Genomic DNA, 23,324 nt, shown 5'->3' on the forward strand with positions numbered 1-23,324 from the left:
TACTTCCATTGTGCCTTTGTGCCATATCAACATTTAGGGGCATCTACGCATACCCCTGTGTTTGTTCAGGCTGGGACAATCCTAAGAGCACAGGATAAGGAAGAAAGATTTAAAATAACGACATTTTGATTTTGTTTTCATTACAATTTGTGAAGACATAGATTTAAGAGAAACTGCTGGGTTTCAGAAAGCGTTGCACTTCAATTCCATGTGGGTGCAAGTGAGAGAATATCAATTCATGTCCAATTTATACACTAATGTGGCCAACACAGAAACATGTCCCAAAAGTTATGTTGAGACAATATAGTACTCACTGTGAACCATCCACCTTGGGCTGATAATAACCAGGTTTCTGTGGAGAGCACATGATAAGAGCCAGTAGTAGTGAAAGTGCATGAAATTGGAAAAAAATGACAATAAAATGTATTCTTACCTGTAACCTGAGAGGTTCAAAACCACCAAAATCATCATTAGGAATCATGGAAGAAATCACCTTTTGGTAGCAAGCAAAATAAATGTTGATAATTGCTTTTACACATTGCAATATATTTCACTTTCATTCTGTTCAGGTGTGTGCATATATATATATATATATATATATATATAGTGATATCATGAGAGGCTGGCTCTCAGCGGGACAGGACAAGAAGTGCAATGGACGACAGGTTTGGATACAAACAAAGGTTATAATCAAAGGTTTCAGGGGGGGATTCACAAGCAACAAAGGTTTGAATAGTGTCTCTTCCAATACTTAAATCAAAATAAAGTCTCTTCTGAGGTAAAACTGAAGACGGAGTTCTTTTCCAAGAGTCTCTAGGCCTCACCCCTCTTGACGTCCTCCTCATGTAGCCTAGCCACCTTAGCAACGTCCAAATCCAGTGTCCTGTCGTGTGGTCCCAACTGGCAATGAGTTCCACGCAGCAATCAACTTATTCACAGAGCACAGCAATCGAGCTTGTCTTTCCCCAAGCTCCACACTCAGTGGCTCTCTGCCTTAAGAGCCTTGCCTGCCAATCCCACCCTGATCAGCTGCAGGTGTGTGGTTTTCATTGCTGCTTTCCACCAGATGGGGCAAAGACTCTCTCTGGGTGGAGCCATCTTAGGGGGATGTATTTGCCCTCCAGGACACAGCCTCTCGTGGCATCACAATATATATATATATATATTGGTTAAAGAAAATCACAGCACTCCATGAGCGCCTAGCAGCACAAATGAACTCTATCTATCTATCTATCTATCTATCTATCTATCTATCTATCTATCTATCTATCTATCTATATATATATATATATATATATATATATATATATATATATATATATATATATATATATATATAGGTGGTATAGATAGATAGATAGATAGATAGATAGATAGATAGATAGATAGATAGATAGATAGATAGATAGATAGATAGATAGATAGATAGATAGATAGATAGATAGATAGATAGATAGATAGATAGATAGATAGATAGAGTTCATTTGTGCTGCTAGGCGCTCATGGAGTGCTGTGACTTTCTTTTACCAGCAGGTGTGGCCCAAATTCGGCCTGTTGCTGTCCAATTTTTCATATTTGAAACTCTTTCCTGTACGTCTGCCACTGTTATGGTGATTGAGTTCTGTTCAGTGAGGTTTCTGTGCTCTTCTTTCAGTGTTACAAGTCATTGTGCTGTGATGTTATGTGCGACCTCCTTCTCCCATATGACTTTCCAGTATCTTTTAGTTTCCAGCCTTGGTGGGTCTGCCCTGCTGTTTAAACCCGGCCACAGAGCGTACACTTTCACAGGTTGTGTTGCGAAAAGCCCGTTTATTTGTCTTTCCTCGTTCTCTTTCGTGTACCTCTTTCGGCAACTGGACAAGGCCTGGAGGCTTTGTTTAGCAGTTTGAAGTGCTTGAGGTCATCTGGGTGTACCTCTTGGATATTGGCCTGTTTCTAGGTTTTCCAGCTTTCATTCTTGCCATCATCTTATCTTTGAGGTCAGTTGCTCTCTCGCTCAGCATTTTATTTACTTTGGCCGGCATGCCAATCTCATCATTTGCATTCGTTGAGGCTTGCCACACAATCTCTGAACTGGCTCTTCACCATCAAATCTGTGTTGTACCTTAAATCTCAAGTTGTGATAGCAATTGCTGGTTGTGGATGTTGGAACACTGAACACAGTTGTTTCGTGGTCAACCGCCGTTGTGGGTTTCAAAGTCACCACTCAGCCTACATTTTCTGCATATTACAACAATTATGAGGTCTTGACCCAAGGAAAGGCCAACGTTTCTCTTCTCCAATTTTTTTGCTCCCAAATACATGGTCTTTTGCTGCAATCACACTTTTGACATTTTTCGTGGTGTACCGTATCAGATCCCAATGTAAATAATGCACATACAAGCAGACATGTTAATTCAATACATCAAACTTATGTTTTGAAGTCAACCTCAGGTGATTTCAATATCCAGCAAAAAAAGAGAGCAACTGGCCAAAATGATCAAAAATGTTTCAAAGGGAGTGGATATAAAATTAAAAAGACATAAAAAAGTGGCTTTTGCTCTTTATTTGTGCTTAGTTAAATATGTCTTCATACCTTAGCTTTTCCTAAGAAGTCTCTCTGCTTGAGCTGTTCCACATCCTTTTTTCTAGGACGAAATACCACATCCTCGGGTACCATGAGAGGCATGAGAATTTCCTTTCTCTGTGTTAGAAAAGTAAACATCCTTACTTAATTCAATTGTATCAGAATTATTTTAGAAGTTATTATTCATTTGCTGTAATAACTTGTGTTCAAGATTTTCTTGTTGTAATGATTTATTCAAACATGTATTCACTATATCCTTGTTGTAATGAATGCCTGTGATACATGATAGAATTATTTGGAAGTGGCAAACTTGGACATGACCTCAAATGGCCAACTTGTTTGCAGAGTGCCAACCACTGATAAGGGACATTGCTCACATGCACCGGAGGGGAGCCTGAAGACAGTGGGTAGGTAATGGAAGGATACATTTGCAGACAGATGCCTGTGTATCTCAGATGTCTGTGTGTCTTACGAAACGGATATACCGTGTGTTATCAGAGGTGAACATTGTGTGTCTGTTTGGCGAACCTGACATTTAATTGGGGGCTCGTCCAGGATTGCGAGATACCAGAGATGTCCAGAGGCAGAGTCGACAACCATGAAAAGACCGTGGGCACGGCATTAAAAACCTTTTTGAGGACTGGGCCTCGGCTCTGTTTCTGGGGACCAAAGGTTGACGCATATCCAAGACAGAAGAAGCATCTTTGGTGAGACTAAAAAAACACTTAAATAATGCATGTTCAATTTAAATCAGAGTAGTCTATACAACTGTGTTAAAATGTAATGTAATGCCTGCAGTTTCTGCAGTGACACAGTAGATCGCAGAAGTGTGTGGAGCATTGGGATCAAACTGTGTTTGAAGGCGTCCTGGTGAGTGTCCTGTAAAGGACTGTGGGTGGCATGGGAAAGCAAATCCGCCACCACATTGTCCCTACCTGGTGCGAACTGGGTGGACAAATTGTAATCTCTCAGAATCACAATCCGAAAGCTTTTAATTATCCTACAATGGGCAAATTTGCAGTCCAAAGCAGCAATTTCAAAGGGTATGGGAGGGGGGGGGGTGTGTGACAGGATAAATAACAAGATATTCTCAGCAATGTCAGAAGACTAAGGTGTATAATGCAACTGTGCAAAAATATTTTATTCAAAAACTGTACATAGTGCAAGTATCAAAGTTCACCTATACAAGCGCAGTGGCTCATACCCTGGCCCAGTTGTTGCCAACAAGGCTGTGAGAGCCTAGTGGTCAGTGCGGAGTGTGAAGAGACGGCCATTCAGGTACATGTGCCACTTTTCACATGCCCACACACAGGCGAGGGCGGACATGGCCAACCCGCGGCTATTGAGCCTCATGCGGCTCTTACATGACAAGTGTCAAAAATGTTTGGTGCTGGTGCTGCCATTAATTCCCTATGCATCGTATTTTCACGACATTAGGGCGCGCTGCACATTTTGGAGAAAATGTAAGACTTTTACGTGCACCTTATAGTCATGAAAATATGGTAGCAAGCTGACAAATCAATCATTTGAGTCGTAAACAATTTGTGTCAAGTTCGCTCTCAAAATGGCAGGGAAACAAATGCACAGCAAAGCGAAAATATGAAGATGAACACAGGATGTTTCTAACAGAGTGGAAGGGTTTATGTTTTTTGTTGAACGTACTGGCAAGCCATTCTGCCTTATATGTCAGGCGTCATTAGCGCATTTCAAAGCTTCAGCGCCACTTTAGCTCAGTCCATGCTAACATTGACCAGGAATTTCCAAAAGGGACTGAACTTCGCACAAGCACAAGTTGGTCACTTTGAAAAGTCAGACAGAAAAGCAGAAAGAGTCCAAGATAGCGCCCGAGTAGGCAGCCGTCAGCAAGTGCTCTGATCAGCCTTTATTTGTGCTTTTTTTGTTGTTTTTGTCTTGTTTTTGTGTTTTCTTTTGTCACTTTGTGTTGTTGTGCGTCGTGTGGCACGGATACGGATTGTTTTTCAGCATTTTTGACCACGACATTCATCAAGGAGGAGACTGTGCTGAGCGGTTGCGCCTTTTAACTGTTTTTGAATGGGAGGAATGTCGGTGCCATTCGACTGCCATCGCTGGACACCAAAGGGGCCATTGTGCTTTTTTGCGCCTGTACTGGGCAGCATCTTCACAGCCCCGCTTTGTTCAGTGGAAGGTCGGTGCTGTTGGACATTCTGCGGCTGGATGGATACATGGCTTGAGGAGCCCGCGATAAGAAGGAAGCAGTGTCAGCGCAGAGCACCGATGCGTATATGGAACTGTCGCGGGATGGAATTGAAGCTGATTTATGGGGGACAGGAGATGTGAGACAATCTCTTTTCGTCAATGGATGCTACAGCTGCGTGTTTGCTTTCAACATTTAGCTTGTAGTCGACGTGCACATTCCACCATGATGTCCCTGATCCACTGGTGAAGAGACGCTTTGATCCTCTCCTTTTTCATCTGGAACTGCTTTATGTCACAAAGAGGGTACAGAAAGTGCTTAAGAATGACTGTCTCTCTGTGTCTTTGTGATGTCATGTTATATGTTATTTAGTTTTTTTTTTTGTTCATTTGACTTCAAGATGGCGCTGCGACAGTGGCTGCCTTTCCAGAAGCTCCTGTGTTTTGCTTTTCTACTTTCATTTCTTTCATAACTTTGCTGCTGTGAAATGTAAATTTCTCCACTGCGAGACTAATAAAGGCAAATCCAATCCAATCCAATCCAAGGACCATCAACAGGGATGAGGGAGCCTACATGCTCTCTACTACCTGAAGCAGTATCCTGAAGGGACGAACCGACAGCGGGGGGCGTGACTTGCCTGTCAGATCTGACAGGTCGGTCACACCCTCATAGCAACACCAGCTGAAAATGGTGCATCACAACAACATCTGTGACACTCTGACGAAGGCGGAAGTAAACGCCAAAACATGTCACGTATTTGAACACTGACAATACACTGTCTGTAAAATAATAATCTGTTTTAAATTATAATAAATCTGGCTGAGCAGAGGTCTGTGAATGTGAAGGATGGGGTGATGTTCATCTCTGCCCATGTGTATGATGTGGCTCTTTGCAGTACCATCGTAAAAAATGTGGCTCTTACTCTCTGACTGGTTTGCCACCCCTGGGCTAGGGCCTCTCCCAAACCGCGTACTTTTGCTCAGTCAAAATGAGGGACCTTGACGCAAAGGCCATGCATAGCCCCAACCGAAGTGTTGGATGCATCACAGGTCACAAATGTTGGGCTTTCTGAGTCAAAATAAGCGAGGAATGGTGGGGGAGGTGAGCTCGGCTGGTGTCATTGACTAACGGGTGTTCTGCTTTACCAGGGCCTGTAGTGGCACGGTTGTATCAGAGTAGTTGGAGAGGAAGTGCAAGTAGAAGGCTGTCATGCCCAGAAAGGAGGTCAATTCCACAGGGCACGAGGGTTATGGCAGGCGCAATATTGCTTCTATATTTGAGTATAGTGGATATACTGTGATCACGGGGATCACAGTAGGGTCAAGAAGTGGTTGATGGTCGGAGGCAATTACATATCCCAAACCCGTAAAGGGTGTTGGCCAACGATGCTGCCAGGATATACAATATTTATTTTAGTATAACGCGCACACGTGTATAACGCGCAACCCATATTTTCATTAAAAATCGGTATAAAATTGTGTTTCACTTTTTCTCGGCTATCAGTACATCAATTAAAATATGAAGAACACTGTATTGAAACTCTGAATATTGGTAATTGTGCAAAACACCAATGCTTAACTCACGTTTCAGTGTGGGCGAGGCGAGGAAAGGAAATGAAGCGTAGCTAAAGAAATGGTAATCTACAATAAAACAAAAGGAATGCCCGGGTCTTTCCGAGAATCGAAACTGAAGCTTAACAACAGCGCCTATGGAGAATAGCTATGAAAATGCTGCTGCCTCCTGGAAGGGATAAAGCATTAAATATATAGGAGATTTTCAGAGGCCTCGTTTATAACGCACAGTCAAACTTTGAGTTCTTTTTAGGTAGAAAATTGTGCGCGTTATACTAGAATAAATACGGTAGTCACCATCAGAATTGTGGCGCACACATTATCAGTGATGGAAAACTCGGGTGTACAAAACAAGTGGAAGACCAAAAGGTTGGCGCCATGACGGGATACGTGGCGCACTGTGAGGATGGCAATGCCTACCATGCCAATCTCAGTGTGGCGATAGCCAAACAAGTCTTCAGTGTTGGCCTTGAAGGGGAGACGAGGAAATACACTACACACAATTTCTGGGAACCAATTATGTTCGTAAGCTGAGGTATCACTGTACTCACAAGAATTACACGTGGCCTCACTTCAATACAAAGCTGGCATTAGCATGACACACACGTTAGCCCTTGCTGGTATGCTAGTAGTATTTATTTAATGTGTTATTAGTTTGAAATTTTATATGTAGGTGTCGAACTGTCGACATGTTCAATCGTGACCTGCAGGCTGCGGTGTCGAGCAGGAGTGGTAAGCTCACACAGTCCAGTTCCACTGTGGGCCACTTCAATGGCTTGGGGCAGGAGCCTAGCGAGTGGATGGTCTCTTGGCTCGAGACTCCAGGTGGTTCCAAGTGAGCAGGATGATATGTTTGTCGACATGGGAACAGAGCGGCACATCATGGAAAAGTGGTTCATCTTCCTGCAGTCTTGGCATCGTTGTCCGGTGGCTATGCAAGGTGGCACACATGTGGGGTGTGAGCAGACCCACAGTTGGCACAAGGCCTCCGTGTGTCGGCCCCTTGACGTTTGGTCACATTTACATCGGCACCATCGTAGGTGGAGGTGGAGTCATAGATGGAAGAGTCATACCAGCGGGACCACGGGACTGGTGGCTCACCGGGGAGCATGAGGAATGAGGTGAGGAGAGCTGTTCGGTTCTAATGTTCGGTTATAATTCTTGTTTCTCATCTGGTTCGGTGTTCAACGAAGTTCTGTGATAAAAATATCAGCGAGGACGATAGATGGTGAACAAAAAGCTACTTTATTCTAGTGAAACAAAAAGAGAACATCTCTCGTCGGGACGGGAAGCCAAGAGCACAAAGAGCACAAAGAGGGAGCGAGCCCTCCCGCTCAGACGAGTTTTAAACGTACACAGCAGCGATCTGTTGTCCAATCAGCTACGGACAAGTATTGGAAGTCACACAGCAGCGATCTGTTGTCCAATCAGCTACGGGCAAGTTTGTTGGGGGAACATTTAGACTGAAACTTGATACTTGTTACATACTGCTTTCAAAACTAACTAATAAATAAAACTAAACTAACTAATAAATTTCATGAAACCCTGTAGACTAAACTAAGCATGCAATAACATAATATGTACTAAGCTAAACATGGAATAACATAATATGTTTACTAATCTAAGCATGAAATAACGTAATATGTTTACTAATGTGCATAAGCACTCTATCAAGAGCTGTGTGGAAGTCCATCTTCATCGCCAATATTGCTTCCGGAGGAACGAGAAGAGATGACTTGTTTTGATCAACTGGCTGGTGTAGCGTCACTACACCACGACAATGCCGCGACGTTATGTAGTAGTGTGGCACATGGTACAGGCACCTCTGCAGTAATTAACTACACCCCCTCCCCCTCGTGCCACTCATCCCTAGTCCACCATGCGAGGGATCATCGACAATGTAATCAGAATCACAACAATAATAATTTGTGGACACTATTAAACAGGCAGTGTTTCAGAGTGATCTACATTTTCTTTTGCTACATTGTTGGGTACGGTTGAACAACAATAAATTTGTAGTGCAGGTGTAGTGTAAATTGTTGTTTCTCAGATTAAGTTCATTGCGTATTCAGATGAAAAAGAGTGGTACTTACCATGATGCTATTCAAAGCCATCTCTAAGTTCCCCCCTTGATTTTGTGACATGAGAATATCTCTGGCTTGTTCCCAATGGTCCATTCGGCAGTACACTGCGGCTGCATTATGTAATACCTACGAGAGATTTTATGATGAGATTGAAGTCTTCCCTTGCTCAGTTTTTAGAAGCGATATAAGCACTAATTAATTCGTTCCAAAATGCAATTTGCACACTTTCCATGGTCTAAGGATTGATATAAATTCATCATGTTTTGGGAAGTGTTCACACTTTGGTTTTCTGTTTTTTTTTTTTACAAAAATGTAATGACTGTGGTGCATTTAACGTTCTGATATCTGTCCTGGTCCATATTTTGGTCCATATCACTCAGGTAGTTGATCTTGATGTTAAAAAAAGAAATTATGTTTGTTTTAACCCTTTCATGCACCCTGTAATGAGATAGCAAAATGAGCTGTCCACAGTAGTGACTGCTGTCCCAGAAAGAAAAGCTACGGAGCCCCTAAGGCACAGGTGTCAAAGTCAAGGCCCGCGGGCCAAATCCGGCCCTCCACATCATTTTTTTCGGCCCGCGAAAGCATATCAAACTTGTTAAATTCCATAACGATTGCTAAAATTTGAGCCAAAATTTCATATTTTTGGATGTCAACCACAATAAAAGTCATTATTCTTGACTTCAGATTTTAAAACGAGTTATTCAGTAATTTGCTGTGTGCTCTATATGTAATATTTGAAGGGATTTAAACATTCTAATGGGTTCCCCAAATTCATAACGGCCCTCGAGAGGAAACCATAACTACAATGTGGCCCGCGGCAAAAAATGACTTTGACACCCCTGCCCTAAGGGGATATTGAAGAAGAAAAAAAAAGAGATCTCGCAGTTTTGCTTTCCCTCGCAAAACTTTGCGAGATCTCACAATACTTTGCATTATCTCGCAAAACTTTGTATTCCCTTGCAAAGAATGCGCGTTTATGTACTTCCGGTTCATCATCTGGGTAGCCGAAACCAGCAAACATGGAGCCTTTTCACGCGTTGGTGAGTTTAATCGAATTTTACTTTAAAATTGGCTTGAAATAAAAATACATTAAATTTATTATTGAGATTAAATATGGTTAACGAATTTGTGAAATACATTTGAGGCGAATGGTGACCAAAAGAGGACGAGTTCGTCGAAAAACGTTCGAGGACTTGGGCGTTCTGGTTGACTTTATTCATAACCAATTGCAGCATTCCCGACAACTCCACTGTGACAGGTGGATGTCCAGTAAGTGCAGGGAACATGGGCTTCTTGTCCGGAAAAAGGATGTTCGTCTGGTCCTGAAAGACTTCGTTCCGAAAGAAGTATCTTTAAGGCAAGCAAGATGTCTGAGACGACGAAACTACTTCTCTAAAGAACATAATTTTATATGGCACATAAAATCATATGACAAACTGAAACCATTTGGAATTTGCATCGATGGGGCTGTTACTGGTTTTTCAAGGAAAATGATGTAGCTCAATGCCGACACAAGTAGTGACCCGAAGTTAATTGGAGTTAATAGAAGTTGTGCACCTTTTGGATGTTGTACTCGAATCGTTCGAGCGGATCTTGGGACTGAAAATGGTCATCTTAAAGCATTATGTCAAGGTCAAGGCCCGGGGGCAAATTCTTGCTCGCCAGGTCATTTTACTTGGCGGGCAAAATCTAATCAAGCATTTCAAGTGCTAAGATGCTTGCTAAAGTCTGAACCAAAAATTAAAATTGTCCCATGTAAACCACAATAACAGTCATAATTATTGACTTCACATTTGAAAACTAGTTATTCATTAATTTGTTGTGCATTCTGTGTGTAAAATATAGTTGAGATACAACATTTGGTTTCCCCAAATTCATAACAGCCCTCGAGAGGAAACCGTAACAACAATGTGGCTCGCGGCAAAAAAGGACTTTGATACCCCTGTGTTAAAGGCTTCCAGCATTTCCTGGTGCCCATACCGCCAGGGAGCACCCTTGATTGTTACTTGGATGGATCCAGCACCGCCAATCAAATAATTAAATATTGGTGTGTGTTTATTCGCAGCCAGTGCGTGGAGTTCTGATTATCACTCTTCACAGACCTTAATGACTATGGATTAATTGATGGTGGATTTCGGGTAAAAAGCATCCTACAATTTTGTTGCATGTGACTTATTCAGGTCAGTTCATACATTCTGATAGCACCATTTATTAAATAATTGGATGTATTTTTGTATGTGAGAGTGTGTTGATGGGACACGAAAGAAGGGAAAAATCTGATAGTCGAAAGAAGATTCTTTCTTTCTTTCTTTCTTTCTTTCTTTCTTTCTTTCTTTCTTTCTTTCTTTCTTTCTTTCTTTCTTTCTTTCTTTTTTGGGAACATTTCGGCAGTTGTGGGAAAAGCAATGGGTGAAGCGTGTTCGAAAACCACAACTCATCGCGATACTGAATTTATGATTAAAAAAATTCCCTGACACTGAGATTTATTGTGAAAGGTGGATGCAAAATTATAGATTTTGATGGTACTCTGAATGATGAGTCTCTTAAGGAAATATGGCTTCGATTAAAAATGAAAGAATCTTCTGCTGCTGGGAGAGCTCTGGAAACAAAATCGTGTAGGACTTTCGGCTTGCGAGAAATGGTTAGAGTACGGTACAAGTACGGAAGAGAGAAAGAATGAAAAGGCTATGATTGCAGCTATGTCTTCAAAGACGGCCGTTGATGATGAAACTCCTCCGCTCGCAAGAACAACGGAGGACATGGTCTTGAAATCGCCACTACCAGGGGACAAGAACTCTGACCACAGCAAGAAGGGGGCGGGCTATGGGCTGGAGGGTTTGAGCTTGGGGTTCAGAGGTCAGAGGTTTTTTTTGCGCAGATCTCCCCCTCCTCCTTCTTGCGGCTACTCTCTCTGCCTCTCTCTGCCCCCCGCCCTCCCTCCCACCTTTGGCTGCTTGTGAAAGACCACATGTGCTTCTCCAAAAGGAGCATAATGGAGCACTCATATCTCCTGCTGGGGGGACTCAGTTATTACCCCAATTTTTTTCACAGGAAATGTCTTCATGTATTGCTGACTTTAAACAACCTGAGACTTCTCAAATTCTTTTGTACATTGACGAGATCTTAATTGCCTCACCGACTGAAGATGAAAACAAGACTGTATTAATGGCTTTGTTCCAATATCTAGAGTACAGGTAAGAAAGCTTATTTGAATAAGTTACAGTTTACCATAAAGAAGTTGTATTTCTAGGACATTAAAAAAATGACATTTCTACGACCTGACTTGAAACACACCGTTACCTGGCAGTATCCACCGGTACATTGACAGCTCTGCATCTAAGTCGGATGCAGGGGGTAACCGGGTGGGTTATGCGTTGTGACATACGTCAAAACTATAGCTGACGGTTCATTACCAACTACTTATTCAGCACCAGCGGCAGATATTGTTGCATTGACTGAAGCATGCAAATGGGAAAAAGGAAAAACAGTGACGATATTTACGGACCGCCAATATGCGTTTTCCACACTTCACTGCTTTGCAGCGCAATGGTGACGTAGAGGGATGACTACATTGACAGGGAAGCCAGTTGAATATGCTGACTTATTGAGAGGGTTGTTAGAACCTATCCTCCGGCCAACAACAGTGGCTGTATGTAAATGTGCAGCCCACACGAAAGCTAAAGACAGAATTAGCTTAGGCAACGCTAGACTGGATGCCGCCGCAAAGAAAGCTGCTCTTACCCCTCTCAATCTTATGAGTTTGGAGTCGCGTGAATTGATACCCACACAAGTTTTAAAAGATATGCAAGCGTTAGCCACTAAATCTGAAAAAGATCTGTGGTTGGCCGATGGTGCTAAACCTTTTGACGGGCTGTATAAAATCGACGACAAGCCATGTTTACCGAGGAGCATGTTCCCTATGGTTGCTCGTTTAAGCCATGGTAGGTCACATGTATCAACAGGAGGGATGGTGTTTATTACAGGAAAGATGTTCCATTTTGGCAAAGGTTTCAACTTATATGCAAAAGAAAACTTTTGCAGAGTTGTTTAATTTGTTGTAAACACAATCCACAAGGTAACATGCGATCAAAAAGAGGAAAACTTCCACAGGGGTCACATCCCTTTAAAGTGATCCATCTGGATTTGATAGTACTAAGCAGTGGTGCTTATAAATACTGTTTAGTGTTAATTGATTTGTTTAGAAAATGGGACAATTAAAAATAGACTCAGAAAAATGATGGAAACAACAGGCAAACCATGGCCTGAATGTCTCTTTCTGGTGAAATTATATATGAGAATAACACCCACTAATAACGGCTGAACACCATTCGAGATATTGCATGGCAGACCATTCATCCTCCCAATTATTGGAAGGTGAATCTTGGGCAGAAAATGAATCAGATCCAGGTGCTCTATTAGCAAAATGGCTGTGCAAAATGTTTACAAGAGAAGTACATTCCACATGTGTACTGCCGCAGTCCTTTTTGCTCCCACAGGAGAGGCTAAGACAGGGGTGGGCAAACTTTTTGACTCGCGGGCCGCATTGGGTTCTAAAATTTGACAGAGGGGCCGGGCCAGGAGCATTTGGAGGGAGTGTTTGGGCCGGAAATACGAAACCTAAAGCATTAAAGGACAACCGACGCCTCCGGACAAGTTATGTCCATAATTTATAAAATCACTTCAAATGACTTCGACTGAGCGTATTTTACAAAGATTCCACAGCATATAGCTATAGTTTACGTTCTAAGACTTGCGCTGAATATTCACGAAGTCTTGTTTTCGAGTTGATGACGATCCCCATGTGACGGCACGTTTGGACCGCCCCTGACCGAGAAAGCGACACACAATGCATTTTGAGTACTTTGTTTGGTCTGAAAACTTCGTGTTGATCCGTGTTGATGGCGAAATTAGAAGGAAAACACATAAATAACGTCATGGTGAATCGTTGTGTGTTGCACCAAGCCAACTATTTGATATTCGGTGACATAAATTCCCAGCTGACAAATCAGCCCATTTCCAACTGAGCTTGGGCGCAATCTTCTGCATTTTCTGGGTGCTACATTGCTGTCATTGACGGCTCGAATTGATATGGGAGGACTCCTTGAATCAATTGCAAACATTTATGCTTTCCTCTTCAGAACTATTTGAATCATATTCAAAACTGGATGAGTGACCTTGAGCGTTTTGAAAGGCGCTTACAAATGAAATGTATTATTATTATTAGCAAGAAAACATCTCCTCCGAATCTGAAGCCATTGTTTTGATTCTTGAGCAAGGCAAGACGTCTTGGCGTGACGTCACGAACAAGGGGGTGGGACCTTCTGAAACTGGCCATTTCCGGATTCATTTTGAAGTCATTTTAATTGGTGTTTTTCATTTAACTAAAAATATCAGCCTGCCTGTTTTGGGTATTTTAGATGCTATAAAACGTTTTTCTGATGTCAGTGGGGAACACAAAAAAAATGGTGCCGGTTGCCCTTTAAATGTAGTTTTGTCTCAAGGAATATGGCGTTTACATACTATTTCGCAGATACTTGGAGGAGGAAATGGAAATAGATTAAAATAACATATGCACTGTGATTCATCAAGATTGCGTCTGTTGTTTTCATTGAAGGGGCAAAGTTAAAGAAATCAACATTTATCGAAAAACTGAATCACTTTCAACATTCAAAACATATTATTCCACAACGAAATATTCAAGCTCAATAATACCTACTTGTGTTAAATTCCGCCAAATCATAGATGGTTTGTACTGACCGCGCGCTCAACAAACTCCTCTCCCGACATAAAAGTCCTCCTGAAGGAGAAGAAAAGGGCTTTTGTGTCGGGCAACAGAGAGGAACTGAAGGCCATGCAGATCCAACTGAGGAGGAAGATCAGAGAGGGGAAGAAGGCCTACAGGATGAAAATGGAGGAGCAGCTGCAAGCCAGCAATGTCGCTGGTGTCTGGAAGGGCCTGAAAAACATCTCAGGCCACAAAAGCCCAGTGACATTGAACGAAAAAGACAAGGACCGGGCAGATGAACTCAACCGCTTTTTCAATCGGTTTGACAAGACGCCAGCCGCCCCCGGCCCACCGTCAACTTCACCTGTAGCTGCTCCTGCACCAACTCTCACTGTGGCCTTACCCTCCCTGCCCCCTCTCACGACCAGCTTTCCACAACCAACATCTCCCCTCCCAACCGTTGCCACACCCTCAGCCGCCACTCTGCCTCCTGGTTCCTGCCTGTCTGTCACAACTGCGCAGGTGAGGAACCAACTGAGGAGGATGCAGGTGAGGAAGGCAGCAGGTCCGGATGATATCAGTTCCCGACTCCTCAAGACCTGCTCCGACCAGCTGTGTGTCATTGTCCATCACCTGTTCAACCTGAGCCTGAAGCTGGGCAGAGTTCCACAGCTGTGGAAAACGTCATGCCTGGTCCCAGTGCCCAAGATTGCCAACCCAAAAGAGCTCAACAGCTACAGATTGGTGGCGCTGACGTCTCACCTGATGAAGACGCTGGAGAGACTCGTCCTCGCCCACCTGCGACCGCTGGCAAGCTCATCACTGGACCCGCTACAGTTTGCCTACCAGCCCAGCATCGGTGTGGAGGATGCCATCATCTACCTCCTCCATACGGCGTTGCTGCACCTGGAGAATGCTGGGAGCACGGTGAGGATCACGTTCTTCGATTTCTCCAGTGCCTTCAACACCATCCAGCCAAATCTACTGGGGGACAAGCTGCGGCATGCCGGAGTCGCCCATCACCTCACATCCTGGATTACATATTACCTCACAAACAGGCCACAGTACGTGAGGGTAAAGAACTGTGAGTCGGGCAGGCTTCTCTGCAGCACCGGAGCGCCGCAGGGTACAGTCCTGGCTCCATTCCTCTTCACCCTCTACACCTCGGACTTCAACTACAACACCCCAACCTGCCACCTTCAGAAGTTCTCTGACGACTCAGCTATTGTCGGTCTCATTACAGAGGGAGACGATAGGGAGTACAGGGGACTGACAGAGGACTTTGTGGACTGGTGGCAGCAGAATCACCTCCAGATCAACACAGGGAAAACCAAGGAGCTGGTGGTGGACTTCTGCAGGAAACAATCCTTACCTGCACCATTGAACATCCAGGGTTCGGACATTGAGAGGGTGACCTCCTACAAGTACCTGGGTGTTACTGTCAACAATAAACTGGACTGGTCAACAAACACGGATGCCCTAATCAAAAAGGGACAGAGTCGCCTCTTTCTACTCAGGAAACTGAGGTCTTTTGGAGTTCAGGGGTCACTCCTAAACACTTTCTATGACTCTGTGGTGGCATCAGCCATCCACTATGGCATTGTCTGCTGGTCAGGCAGCATCACCACCCGGGACAGAAAAAGACTGGAGCACCTTGTCAAGCGGGCCAGTTCTGTCGTGGGCTGCTCGCTGGACTCTCTGGTGGAGGAGGTGGGCAACAGACGGACGCTAGCTAAACTAAAAGCTATGATGGACAGCCCCTCCCACCCCCTCCTGCCCACCCTGACAGCACTGGGTAGCTCCTTTAGCAGGAGACTATTACACCCGCGCTGCAAGAAGGAGAGGTACCGCCGCTCGTTCCTACCGACTGCTGTCAGGCTTCACAATTCTCAATGATCACATGTGAAAAAAGAAAAACAAACGGACACTTGTAAATATGGGTTGTTGCAATATATCAAAATGCATTTCTTGATTCTGCACTATGTACAGTTTTTCTTATGGAACGGTTTTGCACATTTACATCTGCACAGTATACAGTTGACACTTTATTTTGTTATGCTTAGAATATCTTGTTTTCTATCCTTTCACCCCCACCCCTACCCCATCCCTTTTCAATTGCTGCTGTGGACTGCAAATTTCCCCATTGTGGGACGAATAAAGGTATTCTGATTCTGATAGATTAAAATAACATGCACTGTGATTTATCAAGATTGCGTCTGTTTTTAATAAGTTTCCATCGAAGGGGCAAAGTTAAAGAAATCAACATTTATTGAAAAATGGAATCACTTTCAACATTCAAAACATATTACGTATTACACAACGAAATATTCAAGCTCAATAATACCTACTTGTGTTAAATTCCGCCAAATCATAGATGGTTTGTCCTGACCGCGCGCTCAACAAACTCTCCACTGACGCCCTCGCCTTCGGCGCAAACAATACACGTGTACCGTCGCCGAGCACACAGACATAGTGACTGCAGTTGAAATTTGCATACTCGGCACGGCAGCCAATCAGAAGCCTGCTTCTTTCTTCCGGACTTTCGCAAGCGTTATAAAGTCGTGCAATTGCATGTTATTTTCCAAAATAGATGCACAGAACCTCAGCCCAGAAGAAAGATTCAAAAGAAGCTAACAACATATGTGACGCTACAAAACGTAAATTTACATTTAACCGTGACTGTAAAGTGTACATGAGACTTATGAAAGGGGCTTAGTGGCTCGTAGGAAGCAATGCAAACGTTGCATTGTGCACCACAATGACAATCGACTACTGCAGCAAAATCTACAGCCATGCACATTTACCGTAAATTAAGCAAGGTACCATTTGTAGTAGGTACATTCTTGATTTAAAAAAATATATATACTTTGTGACAATGTTTTTTAATGTGATTAGTTGTCTCATTGTGCTTCAAGTTGTGAAAAATGGGGGAGGCAACTTTTCAGTTATCTGCCCTGTTGTCCGCTAACTTTTTGTCATGAGTTTCAGACACTGTTTTTATTTTTACTATAATTTGGGCAAATTCGGCGGGCCGGATTAAAAAGCCTAACGGGCCCGCGCGCCGTAGTTTGCCCATGTCTGTGTTAGACTCACTGCGAAGCAAAATAGAAAAATAAATTGTTTTGTATGCTCTTCAATGCCTCATTCTGTGACACAACAACGCGTGCATTCGAAGGTATTCGGAGAAAGAATGCATATTTGTTAGTATCTTTGCATGGTCGGTTCTTCGTAATGCTTCGAAAGGAGAGATAGTTCCAGGCTAAGACACTGTTTTGGAACTAGATAACCAAGTTATGACCGTGAGCGCATCGCGATTACCATTATGTGTTACGATGTACAGTACAGGACAAAATTTGGGTTTTTAGATGAGGATAGATGTTTATATGTGCTACCGCTATACACTTCTCTCACCGTTTTTCCCATATCTTAGCATCTTTGGTGGTTATGCGGTTGGAAAGTATATTAGTTTATTCCCCCGCGAGCCTACGGTCTGTGCGCACCTGTTACTGTGACTGACAATAATTTCATCGTCACCAGTTGTCCATTACACCATCTTGTTAAGAGAACAGCGTCCTTTAAGCCCCATGACTCCATCTGGGGGACCGATGTTCCATAACAGTTCAACCATCATAGCACCAGCAGTAACATAATGTTAGCTCTTTTTCCGCAAATTGGAGTGGGTAAAAACATGCTAAGAATTTAAACTATTGATTACAGATTTTACTATTTACTATTGTACCAGACGGCACAGGAGAGGAACGTGAGGTGAAGGAGTTGATTTGGATAAACTGTGAGCAATCAGAGAGATAGGCAAGAGGCAACAGTTGTTTTTTTTGGGCGCTGCATGGAAGGTGGGAAATTGGACGTAAGTTATTGTAATCGTTGGGATCTGAGCCAGGTTTTTTCAGGTTTGGAGTAACAGCTGCGGTTTTGAGTGGGATAGGAACTATTCCAGTTGATAATGAGGTGTGAATAATGGTTGAAATGAATGGGAGAAGAGACGGTAAGCAGGACTTAATCAGGATAGTCGGGAGGGGGTCGAGCTGACAGGAGGAATTCTTGGATTTGGTGATTATGTCTGAGATTATAGAGGGATGGGGGTGTTCAAAAGCCGATAGCAGTTGGTCTGGCACTGGCATCTGATCATAAAAACAATAAAAGTGGAAGATCAGCAAAAAGGGAAATTATCGTAAAATGACTGTCTATGTGCAAACTGATGAAAAAAAATATGATGTTCCTATGTTCCCGGTCCATGTGTAAAGCCAGAGACCATACAAAGACGTTTTGACGTCAATGTAAGAAAGGTTCAAATGGAAATGGACACGGGGGCTGGAGTCAGTATTGTCTCTGAAAATGTGTATGAGTGGTCATTCTTGCATATACCAGTAGAGGGAAGTCATGTCGCATTAAAGGGCTATTTAGGCGAACCAATTCCTGTAAAAGGCCAGTTCATAGTTAAAGTGAGATATGAAAATCAGACTGCTGACTTGCTACTGATAGTTTTGGGAGTTGATGGACCGTCACTCTGTCTGAGAGTGGCTTATTAAAATTAAATTGGGAAACGATCAAAACTGTCACGAAAAACAAAATGCTACCATTTACAAGACCCCAGTTTATCTGACAAATATTTGCAAATATGACGATATTTTCAAAGATGAGTTAGGGACATCTAAGGACATTAAGGCATCAATATCTGTTAAGCCTGTTGCAATCCCTAATAAAATCAATAATAATAATAATAATAATAATAATAATAATAATAATAATACATTACATTTTAAGCGCCTTTCAAAGCTCTCAAGAACATTTTACAGTCACAGACTAGTCCCGTATTTTGCCTTTCGCAATGAAAGAAAAGTTTGAAATCATCACTCCTCTCAAGCACAGCGAGTGGGCCACTGCAGTGGTTCCAGTACTCAAGCAGGATGGTTGAATCTGCTTATGAGGTGATGACAAAATAACAGTGAACCAAGCCATTAACACCAACTCTTATCCACTACCACGCATCGAGGTTTTAGCTACACTGTGTGGTGGTAAAACATTCTCAAAGATAGATGTAGCTGCAGCTTATCAAGAAATTCTTCTAGATGATGACTTAAAAAAAAGTATACCACAATCAACACACATAAAGGAATGTTTGTGTACAATAGACTTTGTTTTGGTATCAATTCTTCTGTTAGTATATTGCAGAGGATAATGGAGAATCTAATGTATGACATCAACGTGGTGGTCAACGGAGATGACTTGTTTGTTATGGGCCAAGGCGAGTCCGACCACCTAACAAACCTTGACAGAGTTCTTCAGTGATTAAAATAGAATGGTCCAAGAGTGAAGAAGACCAAATGTGACTTTGGTAAGATGCAGATTGAGTACCTGGGGCACATGATGGACAAGTTGTCTACCATCTAAAGACAAGATCAGAGCTATTCATGCAGCTACAGCACCTACACACATAAAACAATTTTATGTGTTACGATTTCTTGAATTTTTTGACCTCCAGGTAGGCCAACTATGGATAAATCTAAGAAAAGAAAACTGTCGGAAGAAAACAGAACATTTAATGATACGTGGGCAGATTCGTTCACCTTCACTGCTGACGAGACGGGTTTACCGGTATGCTTAATATGTAATGATAAGTTAGCAAACAACAAAAAGTCAAATGTCGCAAGACATTTCCAGAACAAACACACAGCCTTTGCTCAAAAATATCCGGATGGAGATGAGAGAATAAGAGCCGTTTCGGAACTGATGGGGAAGGCTGATCAGAGCAAAAATCATTTTATGAAGTGGATGAAATCTACAAATTCAGCTACATATGCTAGTTTTGTGGAGAAAGTATGCTTTTGGAGTCCTGTCGATCTTCGGATCCACATACATATGTGAGCAGGTCTTTTCCAACATGAACTACATTAAAAACAGACATCGCTCACGCCTGACAGATGACATCTTACAGTCCTGTGTGAAGATGAAGGTAACGTCATACAGCCCTGATGTGCAGAGGCTCTGCGCTGAGGTGCAGGAGCAGAAATCACATTAACCAGGTGATAAATATTGTATTTGCCATTTTGCAAATATTCTTTTTTTTTCAAATAGACATTGAGTATTATATTTGAAAGTAATCTTCAACCCAATGTCTTTTTATCGGAGTTTAAAATGTTTTTGTTGCATGCAGAAATGTAATTTCGCTTCTCTGTAGCAGTTCATTGATTCATAAATGCAACACACTATAGTTTGTTTATACATATATAAAGGTAAAAAACGATGATGAAAAGATGCAGTGTTGTCTTCATTTTAAATGTCAAAAGGATTTTGTGGCTCCCAGTGTTTTCTTTTCTGTGTGAAATGGGTCCAAATTGCTCTTTGAGTCGTAAAGGTTGCCGACCCCTGAACCTGACCATGAATGCAATTTTAAACAGATGAGTTTTGAGGTGGGATTTGAAAATAGGGAGGGAGTCAATATTACAGATGTTGGGCATTTTTGGACTAGTGGGAGTTTATGGTGAAATTTCTGATTGACACCGAAGAGAAGTGAGTTACAATAATCGATGCGGGAGGTGACGAGACTGTGGATAAGGATAGCAGCGCAGAGAGGGGTGAGAGAGGGACGGAGATGATTGATATTACGGAGGTGGAAATATGCAGACCGAGTTATGTTATTTATATGGGAGTGAAAAGATAGTGAGCTATCCAGGATGACACCCAGGCTATTGACCCGAAGGGAGGGGGACACGGTTCAACTGTCAATGGTGAGAGAGAAACTGTTTGCTTTGTGTACGGTGGATCTGGTACAGAGAAAGAGAAGTTCCGTTTTTTCACTGTTAAGCTTGAGAAAGTTATGGGAAAGACATGATTTAATTTCTGAGATGCAAAGTGAAAGGGATGAAGGAGGAAGAGAGGTGTTGGGTTTGCTGGAGAGGTCGAGTTGGGTGTCATCCGCGAAGCAGTGAAAGTGAATGCCAAAATTGCGGAAAATATTGCCAAGATGAAGAAGGTAGGTAATAAAGAGAAGGGGCCCCAGTACAGACCCTTGGGCCACACCAGACGGCACAGGAGAGGAACGTGAGGTGAAGGAGTTGATTTGGATCAACTGTGAGCGATCAGAGAGATAAGAGTGAAACCAGCAAAGAGGGGTGTGCGTGATGCCAAGGGTGGAAAGTCTGTCGAGCAGGATGGGGTGGGAAATGGTGTCAAAAGCCGCTGTCAGGTCGAGAAGGATGAGGATGGAGAGTGAACTGGCATCCGCTGCCATGAAAATATAATTCGTGATTTTTATGAGAGCCGATTCAGTACTGTGGCAGGGGCGGAAACCAGACTGGAATTGTTCATAAAGGTTATTGTGAGTGAGGTGAGCGTGAAGCTGGGAGGCAACCGTTTTTTTTTTTTTTTTGGCGCTGCATGGAAGATGGGAAATTGGACGTAAATTATTGAAATTGTTGGGATATGAGCCAGGTTTTTTCAGGATTGGAGTAACAGCTGTGGTTTTGAGTGGGATAGGAACAATTCCAGTTGATAATGAGGTGTGAATAATGGTTGAAATGAATGGGAGAAGAGAGGGTAAGCAGGAGGGGGTCGAGCTGACAGGAGGAATTCTTGGATTTGGTGATTATGTCTGAGATTATAGAGGGATGGGGGTGTTCAAAAGCGGATAGCAGTTGGTCAGGAGTAGAAAGGTTGGGACGCGGGGGCAGAGGAGCTGAGGTGCTGATGGATTCTGTAGACCATTTCACTAAAAACATAAGCAGAGCATTGCAGGTATCAGTGGAGATTGTATGATTTTGTTATATAGGGAAAAGAGGACCCGTGTATTTCCAGAATTCGAGTCAATGAGTCTAGAGTAGCATTGCAATTTTACGCGTGAGATAGAGTCATTGTAATGGGTGAGGTGAGCTGTATACATGTCTTTGTGAGTAGTGAGACCGGTCTTCCTGTAAAGTCTTTCCAGTTGCCGAGTTTTGGTTTTGATGGAGCGGAGATGGGCGGTGAACCAGGGGGCAGAGCGGGTTAATTGGACAGACCGGGACTTTACAGGCGCAAGGGCGTTGAGGGTGTTCGTGAGGTCCGCGTTGTACTGGGAAACATCAGGGGAGGAGTTGTAGTCCGGAGTCAGGGTGGCAATCATCTCGGCGAAGGTGGCAGTGTTGATGTCCTTGATGTTGCAATACGTGATGATGCGGGGTGGTTTGGGGAGAGAGAGGGTGATGAAAACGTTAAATGAAACCAGGAAATGGTCTGTTATAGAAAGTTCATTTGCTGTGCAATTCGTTGGGGTAAGACCAGAAATGCAAATGAGGTCCAGGGTGTGGTCTTTTATGTGGGTGGGGAAATCCGAGAATTGATGCAGACCAAGGCTGTCAAGTGAGGAAGTGAAGTCTTTGGTGAGGGGAAGAGTGAAATTGTCCATGTGAATGTTGAAGTCCCCGAGTATAATTACATTTGTTGACAGAGCGGAGAGGTGTGTGAGGACATCAGATATTTTTTTTGAAAGTCACAATGGGGTTTCGCTGCACGGTATACAGTGGCTACGATTGTAGGGGAGGGTCCGGAAATTTTACATGCAAGTCATTCAAAAACTGAAGATTGACAATATATATGGTGGCCAAATATTGACAAGGACGCAGAGAAGTTCTGCAGGAAATGTGAGACGTTCCAGCGAGAACAACGCATCCAACGCCATGTTCCCCTGCACTCATGGGAGTTTCCTGGAGGAGTGTGAGTTCCAACTCGACATGAAAAGGAATGGAATCCTTCACACGACTGGAGCACCGAAGCATCCTGCTACGAATGGACTCGCCGAGAGATACATTGCAACCTTCAAAGCAGGTATGAAAAAGCTTTCAGGAGAGATGCAAAGTGTTGAGGATAACATCTCACAGTTCTTGCTGCATTATCGCACAACACGAACAGTACAACAGGAGAGTCACCAGCAGACATGTTCTTAAAAAGAGACGTGTGTACACGGCTAGATTTCTTGAACATCTCTGAGACGGTGAAGAAGAGACAGTACAGGGAGAAGGAGGTACATGACGCTGTCTATCAACACGGCCGCAGAGCACCCCAAATGGATCCCTCGGGTAGTGACACAACAAAATGGACCGGTGTTATACTATGTACTAGGTGAGACTAACCAGGTACACAGGCGCCATGGAGACCAATTGCGCCCTTGATTCGCACCGGTCATATTCGATCCTGGAGATAAAAA

At 43.1% G+C, this 23,324-nt stretch overlaps 1 protein-coding gene and 1 pseudogene across 1 annotated transcript in view; one reads left to right on the forward strand and one right to left on the reverse strand.

Moving 5' to 3' along the window:
- Nucleotides 1–23,324, reverse strand: part of noxa1 (NADPH oxidase activator 1) — a 102,117-nt gene that overhangs the window by 30,380 nt on the left and 48,413 nt on the right. The window contains exons 5-8 of the mRNA XM_088993710.1: nucleotides 8,407–8,523; nucleotides 2,576–2,683; nucleotides 434–493; nucleotides 315–352 (exon numbers count right to left, since the gene is read on the reverse strand). Coding sequence (XP_088849836.1) covers nucleotides 315–352; nucleotides 434–493; nucleotides 2,576–2,683; nucleotides 8,407–8,523 — 323 coding nt within the window. The remainder of the gene's footprint in view (nucleotides 1–314; nucleotides 353–433; nucleotides 494–2,575; nucleotides 2,684–8,406; nucleotides 8,524–23,324) is intronic.
- On the forward strand, nucleotides 9,663–11,393 carry LOC148899693 (uncharacterized; annotated as a pseudogene).

This window comes from Hippocampus bargibanti, linkage group LG04, assembly GCF_051943395.1.
Source record: "Hippocampus bargibanti isolate YZ-2025 linkage group LG04, ASM5194339v1, whole genome shotgun sequence".
In the NCBI taxonomy this organism is placed as follows: Eukaryota; Metazoa; Chordata; class Actinopteri; order Syngnathiformes; family Syngnathidae; genus Hippocampus; species Hippocampus bargibanti.